Source organism: Martes martes (assembly GCF_963455335.1).
Source record: "Martes martes genome assembly, chromosome: 7".
In the NCBI taxonomy this organism is placed as follows: domain Eukaryota; kingdom Metazoa; phylum Chordata; class Mammalia; order Carnivora; family Mustelidae; genus Martes; species Martes martes.
The window spans coordinates 131417564-131437155 of NC_137894.1; the positions used below are offsets into that span (position 1 = coordinate 131417564).

Sequence of the window (19592 nt, forward strand, 5' to 3'; positions counted from 1 at the left end):
TCGTAAAAAGGCTCCCCTATAATATGCAGTATTAGTGGGAAAGCAGGAGCAGAGAGCGCCGGCATGTGAGAGAAGAAGAGGACCACATATGCTATGGCAACAGAAAAATGCTGTATTTTCCTGCTAGGGTGGTTTTCAGAGATCAACTTCACTCCTCCAGTTCCCCTGAAATGGAAATTCATGCAGCAGTCTAGAACTAGTTGCAGCCATTAACTTAAAATTCAACAATAAATCACATCCATTCAGTAGAAAGTATACCCAGAACTGTGGGAACTGTCTACCTAAGGACCAGGAACAGAATGGAAAACCAGAGGATAGATGCCACTTCTGTTACCTAATGGGAGGAGGGGAGATGGGGTGGGAAGGAATCCATACACTCAGTAAGCATGATCCTTTTCTTGTAGTTAAGCGTTTATTAGATGGCGGTGGGAGGAACCTTAAGTTGGCTCAACTCTGCAAATGAATTAAGAAGTAAAATAGGCTTCTGCAGGTGACTGAAATTAGTCAAATGCAACTAGCTCCAATCTACTTTCCTGTTTTATTTTCCTTCATAACAGTTAATGTTCAGAATGGGTCACTGGACGCTTGTGATTCAGAGGGTCCCTGTTTGTAATACATCCTCTGATTATGATGCCCTATCCACTTCCACACCAGGGGTGAAAACCTTTCCACTGTAAAAGATAATTCCAATAAGATTCCCTGACCAGGTGTGATCTCTACCTGCCTCAAACGTCAGAAAATGTTGCGAGCTTTACAGTGTGCTCTGTCATATTGTCAGTATACATACCATAGTTTTTTGCACCCTATTCTTATCTCCTAGAGTAAACCCCGAATACTATATCCAGCTTGTCCAAGGTAGGCAGCAAATACTTTTAAAATTATTAAATTAGTCTCCTACAATAGAAAATTATTTATTTGAAAAGAACCTGAGCGGGAAGAAAACGCAAATATCTAAGACACATGCAAAGCACTGAACATCATGCCTCGCGACAGTCCCAACCAAGGCAAAAGCATCAGACCCTGTTCTCCGCCTCGAACATAAAAGACATAAGGGACTTAGCCCTGAGTGCCACTCACTTCCTCGGACAAGGACACACTCAGGGCATGCGGCGCGGAGTTTCACCAGTTGCTCAACCAGACCCAGGGCAAGGCGCTTCCTCTTTCTCCTGCTCCACTCCAGTCAAGACAGTCAGTCCCGGCCCCCGGCACCTGCGTCCTGAAACGTCTTCGGGAAACCAGCACTTCCGGACCTAGCCTCCGGAGGGGAATCGCTCTTTAACCCGATCGCGCGCTGCGCCGGGAGCCGGAGAAACGGGCCGCCTCTGCTCGTTCCCCACACGGGGTTCCCCGGTGTCGCCCGGCCGCGCCCCGCTCCTCATCCTCGAGGACACCAGCTGCGCGGCCCGGGCGGCGACAAAGGGCCGGGCCCTACCCGCGACCGCCCGTGTACACACCGAGTGAGGGGCGCCTTCCCCTCTCCCCGAACTCCCCATTACGCACCTACTCTTCCCTTGCCGCCGCCACCCGCCGCTCGCAGGGAAAGCTCCTTCCCGAGCAGCCGCTGTTTTGTTTCCGATGTGAAATCGCGGCCTCTAAAGCTGCCCGGCCCAGGCCCCGCCCCAAAAGCTTCGCTGATGTCGTCATTTCCGGCTCTGGCGTCGTTGGCGGTCGGCCGGGGGAGGGGCGGGACCTTGGGGAAGAGGGCGGAGCTTCCGGTGGCGCGCGCAGATTGAGGGGCAAACGCTGCGCTCGAGCGGCCCCGGGACCTAGACGAACTCGCCCAGAGTGCTGCTGTGAGTTTGAAATCGCGTGGGATTCGGGACTGCTCACGAGCTGAGGACCAAAGTTTCTACGTCACCTAGGCCCCGCGTTGCTTCTTCCGGCCTACAGGTGATGACATCTTAAATCTAACATTTATCTATTACTACCTATTTGTAATGTTTATCACTGCAGATCAGCTGTACGACAGTCATGAGGACTAATTAAAATTGTAAAGACCTGTGCCCTTCACATCCTACCCAATGAATCAAAACTTATGGTGGGGGGGGGGGACGGGAACCTGAGAAACTGCATTTTAAACAAGCATAGTCCAGGATTCTTAGGCTCCAGGTTTAAGATCTTAGATGGTACGCTTCCAGAGAGCATAATGTGTCCTATTTTTGAAATCCCAAAACCAGAGCAACTGGTACACAGTGAATTACACTCAACGATCACTTAATTTCTGCACCTGCCAGTTTTCCGTCCAAATTGCGGTAAAGACAGTACCAGTAACTGTCTTAAGATAGCACACTCATCAGAAAGCTAAAAGTAAACAATGAATACAATAATGTAAAACCAAAGTTGAAGAATGGAGAAATGTTCAAATTCACAGGTAACAGAAAACTGACAAATCAATGACGCATGGCATCTGGCCAAATAATATTTTTCTTTTAAATCACTCCCCCAAGATAGCCAGCCCTTCATATTCCCGCAGCACCAGTCCCCAGTCCTTCCCTCCTCTCCCAAGCCAATACATGAACAGATTTAAATGGGTTTTACATGCTTCATACTTAAGAATATCAGTAGTTTTTTCCATTAACAGGGAAAAGATAAATTGGGGGAATAAAAATGTTGACAGCCCACCGCAAAGATATTTTTAAAAGTGCTCATTTCCCCTTCCCTCCTTAAATTTCACAAGGGTAAGATTTTTTCCTATTTGTTCACTTCTATATTACAAGTGCTGCGAATTGTCTAGCACATGAAACAGTTAAATACATTTGTCAAACGTGCATAGCTAAATCCCATCTATTTGTGAACCGGCTCAATCTCTTTGAATACAACCTGGTAACAGGAGCAGAGTCTTAAAAGTGCTGGTCAACTATTTTGATACAATCTCAATACAAAATATTTGTGCAAAGATGTTCATAAAGTACAACAAAAATTGGAAAGCTAAACATCCTATAACAAGTTATTATTCATCCACTTCACAGAATGTTATTAAAATTATGAAGGTTGTGTGTAACATTCTTATTCTGTTAAGTTAAAAAGACGTGAGATGTATGTATATGTATAAATACAACTATGTCAAAACACATTCCTGCAAAAAGTAAACAAAAGGTGATAAAAAAGCAACCAGTGACTTTAAGTCACTGCACTACAGATAACTTTTCCACCAGTTTTTGCTATGTCTTCTCTTCTTAGAAATTCAAACACCTTTGGGGCATCTGTGGAGCAGGCGACTCTCTTGATCTCCAGGTCATGAGTTTGAGCCCCATGTTGGGTGTAGAGATTACTTGAATAAATTTTTTTTGAAGATTTTATTTATTTACTCTAGAGAGGGTGGGGAGGAGCAGAGGGAGTCTCAAGCAAAATCTCAAGCAGAAATTGGAATCTGGACTCCAAAGCAGGATTGATCTCAGGACCCTGAGATCATGACCTGAGCCAAAATCATTAGTCAGTTACTTAACCAACTGAGCCACCCAGGCACCCCATAAATAAATCTTAAAAGAAAAAAATTAAAAATTTTCCAATTAAAATAAATACAAATACCCAGGATTTGCTGAGGAAGAGCCAGCAAAGACACTGGGAAAGACACAGAGTTAAGACCAGGGCAAAAGTAATATCCTAGACACCGAACGGCAAATGTCCATGGTGTTAAGAGCTAGGGTTGAGCCTCTCACAAGGTCACAGTCTACTTCAGGCCATTACCAGCCGTCAGTGGAATGGTGATACAAACATTTGAGACTAGAGGCATGGAAGGCACATGTAACTATAAGCTACTCTTTGTGGAATCTCAATAAAGTAGCGGAAAGCAGATAGGATCCAAAGCTAAGTTTTTGTGTTCTTTAGTCCCGACTGAAGAATGAAGATAAGAAAACACTTGAGCAAGGATCAAGAAACTGAAAGTTAGAAACCAGAGCCAGTGGAATGGGGAGGTCTTCTGGATAGGATGGATGGAGTTATCTATCATTAACTATAGAAAGCAAAGTTTTAAGATGCATGTCACCATAAAGTGGAAAGCTAGAACTGGAGAATGTGCCTAATGACATTTTTTTTCTTTTCTTTTTTAAAAAAAGACTTTATCCATTTGTTAGAAAGAAAGCACAAACAGGGGGAGCAGCAAGGGAAAAGCAGGCCCCCCAACAAGCAAGGAGCCTGATGTGGGACGCGATTCCAGGACCCAAGCATAAGGCAGACCCCCAACCTACTGAGCCACCCAGGCATTCCACCTGATGACATTTTTAAAGTTAAGGTTTTGTTAAACTTGAGACATACTTGCTGGGGGGTAGGGAGAATCAAAGGACTTTTACTCATTCAGTGAGTATTTTTTCTACAACCACTATATAGCTCTGGAGGTTCAAAAATAGAAGCTAGAATGTGTGGAAAGGAGCTGGAGTTCAGTAAAAGAATGCGAAGTACACCACTCAAGAAATAAAGCACTCAAGGTCCAAAATTCGTGTAGTTGTAGTGGTGCATTTTTTATCTTCCCAAAAGTGTTTGGAACTTGGGAGCAGGAATGGAGAAACAAAACAAAATAAATGGTGGCAGAAGCCAATACTAAGTGGTGATAGATGAAGCAGATGGGAAATCCAGAATGCCAGACTTGTTAAGAGCCACTTGGAGGGGAGAGAGGCTGTCAGAGACTAAGGCTTAGCTCAGTCACTAGTCACTAGTATGTAAAGTTCAGACCTGGTCCATCAGAGAACCAAGGCCAGTTATTTACACTTGATTCCAAATCAGCGCAACTCAATACTTCCCACGTAAAAGCAGTCTACCTTCTTTTAAACTCTGACTACCTTTGGCCTTGAACTCACAACCCGGAGACCAAGAGCCACAGGCTCTATCAACCGATGCCCCTGCCCTTATTTATACATGATGTCGCTGCCCTGTTTCTTACAGGAATAAAGAATTGAACTATGACAATAAATACTGTCATCAGAGCTTGGTGCTTGGCCACTATCTTACCGGCTTTCACTTCGTTCTTCTTTGCAGGGATTCTCTTAGACTCGGACTTGATTAAAGTTAGTTATCTTGTATTTTTTGCTTTCAGTTCTGCTTGTCAATATTTTATTACATTCTAATTTCCTCCTTAACCAAGAAGTTGGGCCCCTCTTTCTAAAAAAAGTGCCTCAATAAAATACTTGAAAATGAAACTTTTATAGCTTTCTATAGTAACAATTAGTAACAATCCAATCTCTACAGTAACAATCCAATCTATTTGGTACGGTGTACTTCCTAATGTACTTCCTAGTACTTCCAAAAACCTTCAGTTTTTGGATTCTACAATGTAAAGTGTTCACTGGTCTTCCTTTTGTTATTAAAAAAAAAACAGGAATAGTTGTTTAGCACTATTTTTAAATTCACACCTACTAATTTTTGCTTCAACGAAGATTCACTAAAGTGCTTCCCATGAGATTTTATAAACAAACACTTCCCTCTCCCCTTGGGTTGATATCAACATCTAGACCAGACCTGTCCAATAACAGCTTTCTGAAACCATAATTTTTTCTTAAGATTTTAAAGTAATCTCTATACCCAATGTGGGATTTTAACTTACGTCCCTGAAGTAGATAACAGTCATGTGCTCTACCAACTGAGCCAGCCAGGCGCCCCAAACACAGTTATGTTCTATAATTTGCAATGTCCATATAGTATGGTTATGTTTGGCTGTAGAGCACCTGAAACTGGATTTTCTTAGTTGCATGACTTCCAAACATTTGAAATACGCTCATGTGTTTGAAGAACTGAATTTCAAAATTATTTAACAAACTTAAAACCTTGAGGAGCACAGATCTAGACCATGAATTAGAATCCAGTATGTATATATAGGCCTCCCGACACCCACCTGTCAAGAACACTGTAGTAGTGTTGCTTTGGGTAGATAAATGTGACCTCTAAGTTCCCTTCTACGCATTACTACCTCTGTTGAGAATCTTCCTACTGTCCCTTCCTGCTTGGCTATCAAATTAGCACAATCAAGTTTGACAGTTGGTAGAATACTTTATATCTATTAGTATTCCTCTCATTATTATTCCTCCACCATTATTAGACTATCAGAGCTACTAGAGGAATCTTGTCTTATGTCTATCCCTCTACCTACCATTTAACATGAATGCCACATATTAAGTGCTTCAATGGCTAAATAAAAGTTACACAAAAAAACAGAGGGGCTACCTTTTAACAATTAAGCTGCCACTCTGGGCATGAGAAGCTAGAATCACAAATCCAACTACTATGGGATGTGGCACAGTAGGCATACTTGGGAGTGTCATTTAATGAAAACAACATGGCTTGAAAAGAACTTTTATTTACTTTCGCTTATAGAAATTATTTTTCATTCCTGGGGATTTTAGATTGCTATTCTTAATTTGGCCTTCGTATGAGACAAGTGGTAAAATCAAAGGCAAAGATCCTATCAAATAAAGATGAAAATGTAAGCACTCATGCAAACAAATCATTTCAATAATTCAACATCATCAGGGGTGCCTGGGTATAGCTCAGTCGTTAAGTGTCTGCCTTCGGCTCAGGTCATGATCCCAGGGTCCTGGGATCAAGCCCCACATTGGGCTCCCTGCTCAGCAGGAAGCCTGCTCCTTCCTCTCCCATTGCCCTTGCTTGCATTCCCTCTTTTGCTGTCTCTGTGTCAAATAAATCTACCATTTATCAAAAAATTATAAGCTTACTTTGGTCTATAGTATGAATGCTGTAGTAATAGTTCTGGGGTTTGAAATATATGAATCTCCCAGTTTTCTTCCTGACACTCAGACTGACACTTTCTTTGCCTATTTGGGATTCTTTCTCATTCCCTTATATCCAGGACATTCAGACATCAATTTCACCATCTTTTACTGAGCACTGTAGGACTTCTCAATATTGGACTGTTAAAAGAAGGCTGAAATATCACCTGAAAATATCTGTAACCATTTTGACATAAAACCTTTCAGCGCTTTTTGGGTTAAAAGTGGAAACATTTATAGAGCTCATCAGAAAAAGGGTAAATAAGCCTCATATACATACTATTTATCACTTCTTTACTTCATATGTAAGAAAATATAAGTGTTTAGTTCAATTTGACTTTCAAGCAGCTTCTCCATTTGTCCACTGTATCTAGCATTTGTGCCTGATTAGTACCTGAAACAGCACTCCACAAAATCATCACTCGCCTCTACCTCATACAGAAGTGCTATAGTAAGATCCAGAATAAGTAAAAACAGAGTTCTCTAAGGAGAAAATGGCTCTGGTACTGGCTGGGAATAAAGCCTAGAATATTAGGGTTGTTCTTAGGCACCTTTTTTGGAAGACTGCCGTATATTCATGAACATACATATTATGCATCTATTTGTCTCAAAAAGTGCTCTCTTTATAATCTACTTAAAAAGAAAATTGAGCTGCATTTGTGTAGTATGTTAGGATAAAATACTAATACAGGCTCCCCTTGCTTTTCAGAAGTCAAGTTACTCCACTTTTACGAAAAACCTACAGTAGCACCTGGTTTTGCTAACCAAAAGAAAATCTGAAGAGGATTTTCACTTTTACAAAAAGGAAGGGAAAATACAGTGAAAACAGCTTGTCTTGCAGCAAGCCCTTATAAAAGCAACACACAGTCCATGCATGCATCTAGGGGTGCCAGCAAGTCCCTTCCCAGGGACTGCACTCAGCATCAAGCCACCACAGCTTTGAACTAGGTCTGTGAGCATCTGTGCTTTATCTCAATTTATTTCACACATCTGTTAGCAAGATGTATTCTAAGGTACCAGGTAAATCTGGGAGAGATTATTTTTTGGTGAGTGAGAACTCAAAATTCCCATATAAATTAATGGTTATTGTTGCTTTGCTTTTGCCATTTCAGCTTTCAAAACGTTTCACAGGGACACTCAACTTTTGGGATAGCACAGGAAACCTGTACTGGGTACATATGTTCAACTGCTAATCGAAGTGTAGTCAGTGCTTGGATCAGCTAGCAACTGGCTTCGCCTGGAAGCTGGTGAGCAATGCAATATGTCCAGTCCCACCTTAACCCTCCGACATCAGTCTACATTTAAGGAGACCCCCCAGGTGATTCAGGTATGTGTAAGTTTGAGAGGAACTTCAGCTTATCCTTCCTCCTGTCAACAAATGTACATATTTAAAATCATAAGGTCAAATGAGGAAAAAGTATATTCACTTTCTAACTGCCAGATCAAGAATGATTCTCAAGGGCCACCTGACTGGTTCAGTCGGTTAAGTGGACTCATGTCCTGATCTCAGGGTCCTGGGATTGAGTCCCATGCTCAGCAGGGCATCTGCTTCTCCCTCTCCTTCAACCCCTCCCTCTGCTCCTGCTCTCTCAAATAAATAAAATCTTAGAGGGAAAAAAAAAAAAGGCAATGATTCTCAAGACTTTCATACAATATTTTAACAACTGGAATGGGCAACAGAGATTAAGATTTCCACACTGAAATTAATCAATGGGCAAACGGTAAAGACAACCCAGAAAGCTCAAGCCATTTATTGGAAATTTCTTATGTGTATTCTCCCAGACGTTAGAATAAGCCAGTTTATGTATGTCCAGTTCGTTATATGCAAATCTGAAAACAAGAAAGTTGAAAACCTTAGAACTTTAAGCTTGGTAGCAAAACTGGTCTTGAGCAGATATGAAACTATTATAAATGGTCTTTAACCCAAGGGCTCTGATAATTCCTGTTCTGATGCAGACATGTTAAGGCAGGAGTTTGGGATCTAGACACAAATCTCACTGGAGGTGTGATGCCCTATATGTTATGTGCCCTCAAGACTTCCAGGTAAGGGTCCCTTAAGATACATACAGGAAAGAGCTGGAGAAGATGAAACCAAGTACCTGAATAAATCTTCATGCTTATGTTGGCTAAAAAAAAACAAACGAAAACAAAAAACCTAATATGATGCCTTAGAAGCAATAATACAGTAAGATAGGAGTAATAAATTGCTTGAACTTGAATTGTGAAGCTTGGTGGGGGGAGGGGGTGTCAATTTGTGAGAAGGCTAGTAAATGAATTTACAGATGGCAAGGAGCATGAACTTTCTGAAATTTTCCCGAGACCAGAACTTAAAAATGATAGAATATTAAAAGGGGTATTCTCCACAAATGAATGATTAACCCAAAGTAAGGTAAATGGCCCGTTTTGACCTTCGTTACTAACACTCATAAATATCAACTCCAGAAAAAATTAAGCCCATATCTTCAAGTTATGTTTCTAGTATGCACTGCACAATGACAACATGATGCCATTTATTTAATAAGACTCTGAAAGAATGGGTCCCCAAGATCAAATATATACAGTTTTAATATTGGAAATATTTACATAATGGAACCACCTCATGGTCCAATGTTAAGAACAGTGTTTCAAATTCCTTTCAAAGATGTAAAAAAAAAATCTGGTAACTCAAGCTCAATTATGCTTTTTAACAATTCCACTCCCCCCCCACCCCAATTTTGTCTTTCTTTTAAATAAATACTCAGACCTGGGCATAACTGCACCTAATTTATGTTAAGAACTGCTTAAAACCTGTTACATTTTCGGGTAGTTTTGCTCCCTGGTGAAGTTCTGTTACAATAAAGAAAGCCCCATGTATGTCTCTAAGACATTTTTAAACAATGATGAGCAGAGGTAAAAGGTTGTGTGCGTGCATTTATATCACTTACACTCATGAGATATAAACCCTTTAAAAACAAAAAATTAGTGGTAACTGCCTTAAATGATTTACTTTATCCTTAAAAATAAGATGTAAACTTTGCAAATTGCCATTCTGAATTCCTATTGTATTTTTTCAAACTTTCCTGGTCTGTATTGCCTAACTTTACCTTTTGTTTTTTAAAAATTAGTTTTTTCATTTATGCTTTTCAGATTAGGGTGTTTTTTTTGTTTTTTTGTTTTTTTTTAAACAAAGGAATATACCAAAATAAAGCTAAGGACCAGTTAGTGCAAAAATGCATCTAATAAGGCTCTCCAGAATCTAAGGATCTGCCTCATTTCTGAACAATGAAATTAAGGGGAAAATCATTATGATTCACACTCCCTTAAAAAAGAGAGGCTGAAGCAGCCAGCTATCAACAGGAAAGCCCCATTCCATTCACCACACTATTGCTTGCCACAAAAGAATACCATGCTCTGGGAGACTAATAACCTAATTATCCCAGATATTTGGGTTGGCACAACACCACGTTTCCTTTACAATTCTACTCTTCAATAAGGAAATGTTTAAGGGAGCCCTCTGAAGAAAACTAGGGAAAAGACATTTATACATACATTCACACGAACACATTCATACAGAGATGCAGTGGGAATGGATTGTCTGCTAATCTTAGCACTCTAATTTTAAATTCCATGCCTTCAAGGAGGGCTTGCCATTTCTGATCAAGGGATGGGAAGGGTAATAGGTATGATCGATATTCTTTCAATTAAAATTATTCATATAGGTTCCTATACAGTACAGTTCAACATTAAGTGCAATTCTGCAAAAGAATTGGGGAGTCATTTTAATATTTACAAGAAATAAATCAGCAGAACAAGATTATATCAGATAGGCTGTGTACAGTAGCTGCAGCTTATAAAACATACCAGTAATTTGTACCTGGTGAGTATAAAGAAAACCAAGGCAGGATTCAGATGTCTTTACAACCAAGGGAGTACACAGGGCATCAACAAATTAGAGGACAAAAAATTCACATTTTCTACATTAAAAAAAAAAATTACAGATCTCACAAATGTCTTTGAAGACAAAGAAAAAGCCAAAGTCCTCTGAAGGGTGGGAAAGAAGAAGAAATCTGAAACGGAACTCTAAATGTAAAAAGAGTTTTACTTCACAAGACCAATTTTCTTGGCTTCTGTTTCATATATCAATAATCTCCACATTTTGACTATAAAAACTTCTGCTTCTTCATCAAGTACCTAGAAAAGAAAATGAAAAAACTCAAAAAAACCAGTAACACATGTAAGATAAGCAATCATCAGCATCTCCCAATAGTGACTGGTATTTTATCACTCTTTGTTGTTGTTCAAGATTTTATTTATTTGTCAGAGACAGAGACCGAACCCAAGCAAGGGGAGTGGCAGGCGGAGGGAGAAGCAGGCTCCCCACTGAACGAGCACTGATGCGGGAGGATCATGACCTGAGCCAAAGGTCATGCTTAACCCACTGAGCCACCCAGACATCTTGTGACTGGTATTTTAGAAGGCTTTATACATTGACAATCATTTACTTTTAATAAAATGACTTGAAAGAAATTGGTCTAGTGTGAGAAATGTATTTAGTAAATAGAAATTACAAAAAAGGATTGTGGGATAAGAGAGAATGCATTGAGCCAAATTCCATGGCTTACTAAATACTGACACCAAAATATTTTATACAACTTTCATTCTTTTACTTTTAATTTTACAAATACATATATACATATATTGAAAAACTATTTCCTAAAGAAAGCACATGTTATAAAAAACATACTAATTTAGGCAGAAGTAGTTATACAACTGCATAATTATTTGAGAGTACCTTATCTACTCCCAAAACAGCCTTAAAATTGTAACACTTACCAAGTCCTTATTTTTTTTTTTAAGATTTTATTTATTTATTTGACAGACAGAGATCACAAGTAGGCAGAGAGAGAGGAGGAAGCAGGCTCACCGCCGAGCAGAGAGCCCGATGTGGGGCTCGATCCCAGGACCCTGGGATTATGACCCGAGCCGAAGGCAGAGGCTTTAACCCACTGAGCCACCTAGGCGCCCCTACCAAGTCCTTATTACATACATGACACTGAATTAAATATTAAGTGAGAATATATGTAAAGCATTTAACATTGCTTCTGAGATACAGTAAACACAGTATGTGAACACTATCATCACCAAAAAGGACATAAGGCTACTGAATAAATAAATGGTCTTCTCCCCTTGGGAAATTGGTAAATCATCTTCCTATCAACTTATGAGGTAGGGGAATTGTATTGTCCCCCTACTCCTGCCCTCACACTACATGCAGATTTGGGCCTCTATACCAGGGTTACAGTGAGGTAAAATGGAACAGCATGTTTCCTTCTATAGGAGGCACCTACGACTGAACTCCAGGGTATCGCTGCTGTGATGGAATGTGGCCTAGTGTTGCCAGGTCTGTGGAGCAGCAGATTAAGTTAAGCAAACCAGGGGCGTGTGGGTGGCTCAATCAGTTGGTTAAGCAACTGCCCTGGGCTCAGGTCACGATCCCAGGGTCCTGGGATTGAGCTCTGCATTGGGCTTGCTATTCAGTAGGGAGCCTGATTCTTCCTATTCCTCTGCCGCTCCCTCTCTCTCAAATGAATAAATAAAATCTTAAAAAAAAAAAAAAAAAAGTTAAGCAAACCAGATCTTTAGGCAGACCATGTGGGTTCAAATGCCACTTCTACCTCTTATTAGATATGTGTCCTTGGCTGAGTCACTTAGCCACAATGAACCTCAGTTCTCTCACCTGTAGAATGGAGGAAATATTAACTACATGATACTGTTCTACTGTCGGAATTAAGAGTTAATAGGTACAAAGTGTTTTGGAGAGTGTCTGGTACCTAAGTGATCAGTAAGTACCTAAAAGAAGCCAGAAATCTGAGGGTTGTTTTTGTTTTTGTTTTTGTTTTGAGAAATTTCCCTAAATTTCTAAACAATGACAAATAATTAAAGAATTTTAAACTCAGAATTCTATGAGCCAGACTTGAGCAGCAATTTGAGATAACTATTGCTGCAATAATATAGACCTATGGAAATAATATAGACCTAGGCACAAAAACCATCAGTTAGTTAATTCATGTAAAATGAGGAATTGTACAGTTTGAAAAATCAGATTTTTTTAAAAGAAAAAGTCAGATTTTTAACAAGAGCAAAGTACTACTTGAGCTAAATTTATCCAAATAAAGAAATATTTAGAGGGTGACCTTTTGTCAGAACTGGTTGACAAAGCTAGCCAACTGTCTGGTTTCTTCCCACTCTGATCAACAATGAGCCAGAAAATTAAAACAATATAAGTAATTAACCAGTAAAGAGTCTAACTATACTTCAAATATCAAAATATTTCCACAGATCAAAATGGATTAACAATAACACGTGACATCTTCACTGACAGAAACTGCAACTTGGCCAAAGCCAAACACTAGAGCACTGAGGGTCTGTTTTTTGTTTCAAATTTCTTAACTCAAGCCCAACTATAAAACCCTCTCTTGACCCAGGGATACTCTCCTAAAGAGATGGGAAGGTCAGGGAAGTGCAAATTCTACCCCTAAGGACCAGGATCTATTCACATTTCTCCTTTCATCCGAGGCTCAGCAGTATGAAGTCAACAAACTTTTCACAAATTATCAGAAATTCTAAAAAAGAGCTGCATCAGCCCGGCTGGGCAGCAGAAAACTAATGTCACCTGGCTTTAGACATCATATAGTGCCCAGACACAAGAAAGCTCAACCTTGGAGCTCCCTTTGGTTAGGCCCCCCGACTACGCCCCTCCCTGACAACTCTGCAGTGGGGAATGCAAGCTCTCCCAGGCACTTGTCATCTTATGACATGCTTGCTGTTTCTTCTGACTCATCTGCCCTCTGCTGCCTTCCCACTCTGCCCTCCATTACTCTCTTTAAGATTTTATTTATTTATTTGACAGACAGAGATCACAAGTAGGCAGAGAGGCAGACGGGGTGGGGCGGGGGGAGCAGGCTCCCCGCTGAGCGCAGAACCCGATGCGGGGCTCGATCCCAGGACCCTGGGATCATGACCTGAGCCGAAAGCAGAGGCTTTAACCCACTGAGCCATCCAGGAGCCCCCCTCCATTACTCTTTATACTAACCACCCTCAACTTCTTTAATCAGTTTTTTCATCTATTTACCTGAACTGAAAACTTGTGTCCCTGAAAGACCCTGAGACACTGTAGCCTACTCAGGAAGTTCCTTACTTTCAAAGCCTTAATCTCACAGGAGAGGGGAAACTGCTGGATCCTTCCTATTTCTCTTTGTGAACTGTATCTTCATTAAGATTCATGAGATCTCACGACACTCCCCTTCCACTCCAACAGCAGCTATCTAGCAAATACCTAGTCTTTCATCCACAATAGATGAGCACTTTGGCTGTTGGTTCTTCTATTTCTCTTCAACCCTGTCCCAACACACTGAAGTTTCCATTTCTATGTGCACGACCCAGGCAGAAAGTTTATTACAGTCTTAATGACATCAGCTCTACCCTAGAAACTTTCTCCCATGGCCAAAGATGCACCCCACCAACGTCTGGACAATCCACCACTTGTTCTTAAACATTCTACTCTCTCACTATAACCACTCTTTCCAACACACCCCCCCCCCACAGCGTCACTGGAACAACCAGCCCGATTCATGTAACCATGGGCTCTATTCCGACGTTACTGCCTTCTTTTCCTAACTTGGAGCTCACAGTACATTCAACCACTCTCACCTCTACAGTCAATTCTCTTCCTCCTTCCTTTCTTCACAAAATCACATTAGATAAATGCAACCACTGACACAACTCTAATATCCAAATTAAATGCAAGTGGGGATTTGACATTTACTCAATGGATACCTGTCCAAGTGACAAAGTTACGCAAGTCTCTTCAAGTCTCAGTTTAGATGGTAATTCCTGTGATGCTTTTCCTAACTGCCCTCCCTACCATCAGATACTCCATCTCCTCTGCCCTCTACATTTTTTTACATATCCCCATGACTGCAAGTATATTACAATACCAGTATTAGTATATCTGCCTCCCTGCTACTTCTTTAAGGGCAGATGTTCCACCTTTTCATGCTTCTAGCGCATTGTTCAACCCAGTAAGCACTTAATTAATGTTTTCTAAATGTATGAATAGATCCAGGATTTGTATTTATATACACAAACACCAAAGGCAGAATGAGAGTATTAATGTTGTCTAAGGACATCCTAATGTGAGTGCTTTTAACCTCTTTTAATGCAGATTCATATCTTAATTGGGGCTTCTAAAAAGAAAGATTCTGGAACCAACACGGGTAAAAAATTAACCAAACACAGATTAGTTTGTTTACAGATATTAGAATATTAGTAACAGTAAATTTCTGACTTACCATGGCAACGTCATCTAAGATGCTCTGAGGTGAACTATGAGCCATAACCTAAAAGAAACAAGTAACTGTCATTTTCAAAATAAATAAAAAATTAGCAATATAGCCAAAAAAGTTTAAAGAACCCTCAAACTAATATCGGAACTTCTTGTGGCTGAAGAAACTTGCTGTAAATTTCTTAATTTCCAGAATCCTACTCTCTTCAATGGAAGTTTAGACAACCTGGGATCTTAATCACTATACTATGTGCTCTAATTCAAATCCAGTTATAAATTCCAATGCTACAATAATTATAAGTGGAAAGGGCAGACCAAATTTGCTATTCCTAATATTAAAAGAGCAGTAGTGGTAGAAAAATAAGCATTTCCTTAAAATGCAATTAATTATTCCTTTACAGATACACAGTGCTTCTACTACTATTCTGTCTTATTAAAGGTAAGACTTTGCCTTCAGGAGACAATGGAAGGATGTGGTATACCTCAGTGATTAAGAGCACAGACTTAGCTTGCTCTTCTTATATGACTATGGTCAAGACCCAACATCCCCCTAGGCCTCAATTTCTACATGTGTAAAATGGGGATAATAATAGTAATTTACACTTGCTATGGTTGTTGGGAGGTTTAAAGGACATAAGATTCTATAAAATGCTTAACACAGTACCTCCCAAGAACAGAGCCTGGGCCACAACAAATTAATCAATAAAAATGACTATTATTACGCTGTGAAGGAAACTATTCTGCTCCTCTTCCAAAGGATGGATGACTGACAAATTCATGGGATAGGCTATCAGCTGTTTCCACAAAAACCCCTTCAAATGTATTTCAGCAGCATTCTAACCATTAAGACATGGGGTGGCAACACATTCTCAGAGGCAGGGAGAGAGCAAAATTGGCAGCAGGCAGCAAATCTGTCCTCCCTGACCCTCTGAAACGAAAGCATATGGCATAGGGGTCTTAAAGTGGAGGAGTTAAGTAGCCATGAAATCTCTTAAAAAGTGAGAGTTAACTATCACAGACTTGGCTCTGCAAGATCTTTTAATTTAGGAAATGTCTAGTATTTTAAAAATATAAAACAAATGTTGGAAATGAAAGGAGAAAAAGACTAACCTTAGAACAAACAAAATCAACTAATGTAGCTTCTTCTTCACCTATGTATTCTATAATTTTCTTATTAATCCATGGTCTAATCCGTCGTTCCATCAATATCTGCAAAATAATGCATGGTTATTAAATTAAAGAACTTTTTATTATATTTACCACTACGTCTATAGCCTCATGATTTTTCTTAAAACTAAAATACAGCATGTTCTCATTCACGAGTTGAACTAACACAGGTATGTATCAAGATACACATACTTGCTTCTAACTAATGAAGACTTCAAAGTACCACCAAGAATTTCCTCAATCATCTACCTAAATTCCCTAGCAGGCCAAGACCCCAGCCACATTAGCATCTCTACTTGTCATTAATAGAATCAGCTGACTTTATATGCTATGTTCAAAACCACTTCCAATAAAAATGATGAAATACAATTTGCTACTCACAGAATCCACAATAGACCAATCCAGGGGATAAGCAAAGAGCTCAGGTTTGGCTGTAGGAATTTTCTCAATGAGACTCTTAATGTGTTTGCGCTTTTCTTCAGTGTTTACAGTGCCTTTGGCAGCATTTTTATCATCTTCACCATAATCCAAGGGAACCAGTTTCCTTTTTCGGGGTACATCATCACTGTCTTCGTCCTCAAATTTGTTAAAGACACTATCTACGGGGAGTTTCTTTCTCTTCACAGAATTAGGCTGACCAGGACTATTGGAAGCACCTGTAGTAAAAATACTGTATTAGTATGATGACTTAATTTTCAAATGTTAATTACGTTTTACAACCCACCATCCCTCAAGAACAGTGCATAATATACTTCCACAAATCTCAGAGAAAGATCCCAACTGTAAAAAATGTCTCACTACTCACAAGTGCTAGAAAATTTAACTTTTCACTTCTTCTCAGAACTTGAGGCAGCTGCAGATATAGGAGCACTAGTAGAACTACGGAAACAATCATGAGCTAGAAAGGCATTTTTGAGTATTTTTCTATCTACCTACCAAGCAGCACATATTTATTTTTTCCTTAAGGCAAAATTTAAGTGTATGTAGGGGATTAAAATAAAGGAAAGTAGGAAGGAAAATGCTAACGTACCCAGTTTAAGACTTAGTCCTATTTTTGGCCTATGTTCCTCAGGCTGTTGTTGATCTGGTGAATTTTCGTGAGGAATAATAATACCACATGGAGACTCATCCCCAGGAGTGTTGGGGGTTGCATTGCCACTGGCAGAGGAAACGGATGGGGCAGAACTGATGGGCCTCAGAGTTGGTTTGAGACAGGGCTTTTGCTCTGGCTCTTCTTCCTCTTCCATGGGTTCCTCTCGTTTTTCTTCTTTTTCTTGCTTTTCTTCTTCTTCTTCCTCTGATTCAGGTTCTTGCTTTATTTGTGGCTGTCTGCGCCTTTCAGCCTCTTGTTCCATCTAAAATAGAAAAATAACATGATTAAAAGACCACAACCATACTCCACTCCACCAGCTTTCTGTTTTCCATTATCTTTCATAAAACCTTTATTTTTCATTAGGAATAATGAAATACTGCTTCCTTCTATAATCAGAAAGCTGAGTAGGCCTGTAGAGTATCTTAGGTACTCTGCAAAATGTTTTCTTACACTTTTAACATTTACATATAAAATTCATTAAGCTCTTCAGCTATAACAAAGGCAAATACATAATAACAGTAGCTAATTTAAAAGGAAAAGGTATGTTTTTATATTTTTATTGAAGAAATTATATCCCAAAGTTTCATTTTAAAGATTTTATGTATTTGAGAGAGAAAGAGGGAGAAAGGGAGTGCGAGCATGAGTGGGGGTAAGGGCAGAGAGAAAGGGAGAAGCAGGCTCCCCATGCAGCTGCAGGGCTCAATCCCAGGACTCCATAATCATGGGCTCAGCTGAAGGCAGATGATTAACTGACTGAGCCACCCAGGAGCCCCCCAAAATTTTATAGAACAGCATAGACAAGCACGTTAAGAGGTGACTCAAATCCTCAGCTTGGTCATCAACAATTATTTGTTCTGTAGTACCTGGCTGGCTCAGTCAGGAGAGCATGCAACCCTCAATCTCAGGGTTGTGAATTTGAGCCGAATGTGAGTGCAGCAATTACTTAAAAATAAAATCTTTAAAATGAATTAATTTGGTCTTTCTAGGTCTTGGCTAAGGATGGTAGTCACTTTTGTATTCATGAACAGGGAAAGAAAGAACTAGAAGGGAAAAAATTTTCAGAGTCAAAAGCCTGTACCAAAATGAACACTCTCCCTGAAATCATGAAAGATTAAAAAACAACAACAACAAATGACCAACAAGAGCATTATAAAAACTTGAGTAAATTAATCAACTTTTCTGAGCATGAAACAAAAAATGGAACAAAAAGATCCCGGGGGTGCCTGGTTGGCTCAGTCGGTTACATGTCTGACTTAGGCTCAGGTCCTGACCTCAGGATCCTAGGACTGAGTCCATCCTCAGCAGGGAGTCTGCTTCTCCCTCTCCCTCTGTCTGCCCCTCCATCCTGCTCATGCTCGCTCTCTCAAATAAATAAAATGTTAAAAAAAAAAAAAATCCAGAACTATGTATCAATTAAAAATTGGTGCATGACATGACTTAACCCCATCTATCAACTCACAACGTAGTATAATCTGTGAGGCCTTCAAACCAACTGTTAGAGAATTAAAACAAAAACACACCCAACCTAAATGTTACAATGGTAAGGATTTAAAAGACCAACCATATATCATGATAGTCAAGGTATGAAAAAAGACATAAAGCTATAAACTGGCCATATTCTGAGTGAAAGATTATACCCAAGTTAAAAGCACATCAGAAGGGGCACCTGGGTGGCTCAATTGGTTAAGCAACTGCCTTCGGCTCAGGTCATGATCCTGGAGTCCTGGGATCGAGTCCCGTATCAGGATCCCTGCTTGGCAGGGAGTCTGCTTCTCCCTCTGACCTTTCCCCTTCTCATGCTCTCTCTCTGTCACTCTCATTCTCTCTCTCTCTCTCTCTCAAATAAATAAGTAAAATCTTTAAAAAAAAAAAAAAGCGCACATCAGAAAAGAGCGTGTAAATTATAATCCCACTTACAAAATTTATGTGAGGAGGGTATACATATGCCTGTGTTATGAGATTTTAAAAATCACAAATCTCTAATGATTGTACCAGGCTGATAAGAAAACAGATGGTTTTCAATTTCTTCACTATTGTGCTGCATATTGTCTGAATCTTCTATTTACTCATGTAAGTACTTTATCAGAAGGAAAAAGAACACAACTTCATTTTGAAAAATAAAAGGGGCATGTAAGAAAACATGGCTTCTGTTGACAAATAGGATGTAACAGATTTTTTCAAGTTGATATAAAGAACTTACAATATTATTAGATTCACGATATATTAAGAACTAAAAACTTCTCTAAAATGACACACTACTCTTTTTTTTTTGACATACTCTTAAAAAAAGAAT

At 39.7% G+C, this 19592-nt stretch overlaps 2 protein-coding genes across 3 annotated transcripts in view; both read right to left on the reverse strand.

Moving 5' to 3' along the window:
• PSEN1 (presenilin 1) overlaps nucleotides 1-1639 on the reverse strand; it is a 77469-nt gene extending 75830 nt beyond the window's left edge. The window contains exon 1 of one of the 2 annotated variants that reach the window (XM_080807931.1): nucleotides 1501-1627. The gene's annotated coding sequence lies outside the window, so the exon portion shown is untranslated. Of the gene's footprint in view, nucleotides 1-1500 lie in introns of both variants that reach the window. The other variant, XM_080807930.1, reaches the window with a different exon arrangement.
• Nucleotides 1640-9197: 7558 nt separating this feature from the next.
• Nucleotides 9198-19592, reverse strand: part of RBM25 (RNA binding motif protein 25) — a 60637-nt gene continuing 50242 nt past the window's right edge. Inside the window, exons 16-20 of the mRNA XM_080807932.1 lie at nucleotides 17237-17561; nucleotides 16588-16862; nucleotides 16150-16248; nucleotides 15047-15094; nucleotides 9198-10886 (exon numbers count right to left, since the gene is read on the reverse strand). Coding sequence (XP_080664058.1) covers nucleotides 10794-10886; nucleotides 15047-15094; nucleotides 16150-16248; nucleotides 16588-16862; nucleotides 17237-17561 — 840 coding nt within the window. The 3' untranslated portion in view covers nucleotides 9198-10793. The remainder of the gene's footprint in view (nucleotides 10887-15046; nucleotides 15095-16149; nucleotides 16249-16587; nucleotides 16863-17236; nucleotides 17562-19592) is intronic.